Source organism: Phytophthora parasitica, assembly GCF_000247585.1.
Source record: "Phytophthora parasitica INRA-310 unplaced genomic scaffold supercont2.13, whole genome shotgun sequence".
NCBI lineage: Eukaryota > Oomycota > Peronosporomycetes > Peronosporales > Peronosporaceae > Phytophthora > Phytophthora nicotianae.
Window position 1 is genome coordinate 1017593 of NW_008648999.1, and position 1851 is coordinate 1019443.

The following is a 1851-nucleotide window of genomic DNA, read 5'->3' on the forward strand; positions in this document are numbered from 1 at the left end:
GAAGACGGAACAAGCTCCAGTGGTCGGGGCAAGACCATGTATTGAATAAGATGTTCAGGATGGGTGTAACAAACCAAATACATTACGCGGAAGAAGCTTGGGAAGTTCCTGAGAATCAAGACCAAGATGATCGACTAACCCGACTTCATGTTGGTTTTGAAGAAGTTGATTCGATCCAGTATCAGTCCTCGCGCTGCCCAAACAATCTGTGTACGCAAGTCTTGTCCTGATGAATTGTACATAACAAACCATATCAGAACTAAACCACGGTACTCCAAAGCATTCCGATGACTGAAAAGACACATTGGACGACGGTATGTCGGGAGCGTACTGGTTCTCTACAATGGGTTTTCTGCAAGCCTCGGAATGGTTTTGATGTTAACCGGTGCATCGGTGCTAGATTCCCATGGGTAAGTCAAGATATTCCCAAAGTCCGTTCGGAGCCTGGAACGCGATGAACTTGATGTCTTCCTCGCCCATGCGCACTTGGTAATACGCCAGTATCAGATCAAGTCGTTTTATGACGACATCTACGTATTCACGAAGTCAAGAAGCATAGAAGACCACCTTGAAGTGTTATGAAAGACATTGGATATCTTGGCGAAAGCGAGCTGTACGTCAAGTTGGCGAAGTATGTCTTCTGTGCGGAAGCGATTCCATGCCTTGGTGACTTCGTTGGACACAATAGTGTGCGCATCTTGACAAGGTGCAGAGGACTAAGGACTGGCCGGTACCACGGACCCAAGAAGAGCTTCATAGCTTTGGCGAAGACAGATGCTTCTGCAAACGACGGACGCAACTCCTTGTGGAGTTGGTGGTTAATTAGAAGCTCACATGGGAGCCGAACGAAAACCTGTCGCAAGTTCCGGACCTTATTGTAAATTTTTCGAAGAGTCTAGAAGGAAGAAGCGGTGTAGACGCTGGTCGACGAGGCCGAGCAGAAGGAGGGGACGAAGGCTACATGTATTCTCGTACTGCACCCCTAGAACTTCTGCTTTTTTGTTCTTCCCAAGACCAGCTTTCTTTCGCTTTCCACGGCGGCAATGATAACCTGCATTTAACTTCACCAGACCCATCCACTTCACCTTGTTAAGGTACTCAATAACTCCGGAGTCACAGGCGGCTCAACGCTATCCAACAATGTTACCTCGGCGCCCACACCATTCGTGACAAGAACGACCCAATGGTCGATGAGACCATCCCAAACACTTCTGAGGTACACTACCTCAGGAAAGGTTTACGCGAGCGCCTTGAGCATCTCCACATCCGTGTCCGATCCGTTGAGGCGGTTAAAAAACATAGTTTAAAGGACACTCGTTGCACTGGAGAACGGTGTAGAACCCAGTGGGTTTAGCACGAGTGACGCCATTGACCGTACGACGATTCTCAACTTCAAAAACTTTCAAATGTTCTGTGGCATTTTACGCGAAATCAGGATCACCAAGGTGAACGGTGCAGCACACGCGACGTCCACGACGCAACCTCCAGTAGGAGAAACCTAGTCGCGTCGTGTAAAACGTTTCTTGTAGTACTTGGTGAATGCTCCAGGACGCAGTTCATCTCGCCACACTTCCAATTGGACCATACACCGCACAAACTTCTGCTGGAGCTGCTCTTCCCAAACCCAGCTAAGCTGGGGTCGATACGCCATTCCGCAAGAAAACAGCTATGGGGAACTGTGTCGCGGATAGTGCAATTGGAAACTCCACCGAGTAGTCCCAGGGATATTTCAGGGTCATAATGGTTCTCACCACATGCTTCCTCGGTGTCTTATAGCGCATACGGATGGCATTCCTCAGCGTCAACTCCACACATTAAACGATTACGCGCTCCAACTGGATCGGAACCCTC

At 48.9% G+C, this 1851-nt stretch overlaps 1 protein-coding gene across 1 annotated transcript; it reads right to left on the bottom strand.

Annotated features, from left to right (window-relative positions):
- Nucleotides 1-1498: 1498 nt before the first annotated feature.
- Nucleotides 1499-1651, bottom strand: PPTG_07956 (hypothetical protein; the record flags this gene model as incomplete). The annotated part of the gene is made up of 1 exon (XM_008902329.1): nucleotides 1499-1651. One exon carries the CDS (start codon nucleotides 1649-1651, stop codon nucleotides 1499-1501), a length of 153 nt encoding a protein of 50 aa, XP_008900577.1.
- Nucleotides 1652-1851: the final 200 nt, after the last annotated feature.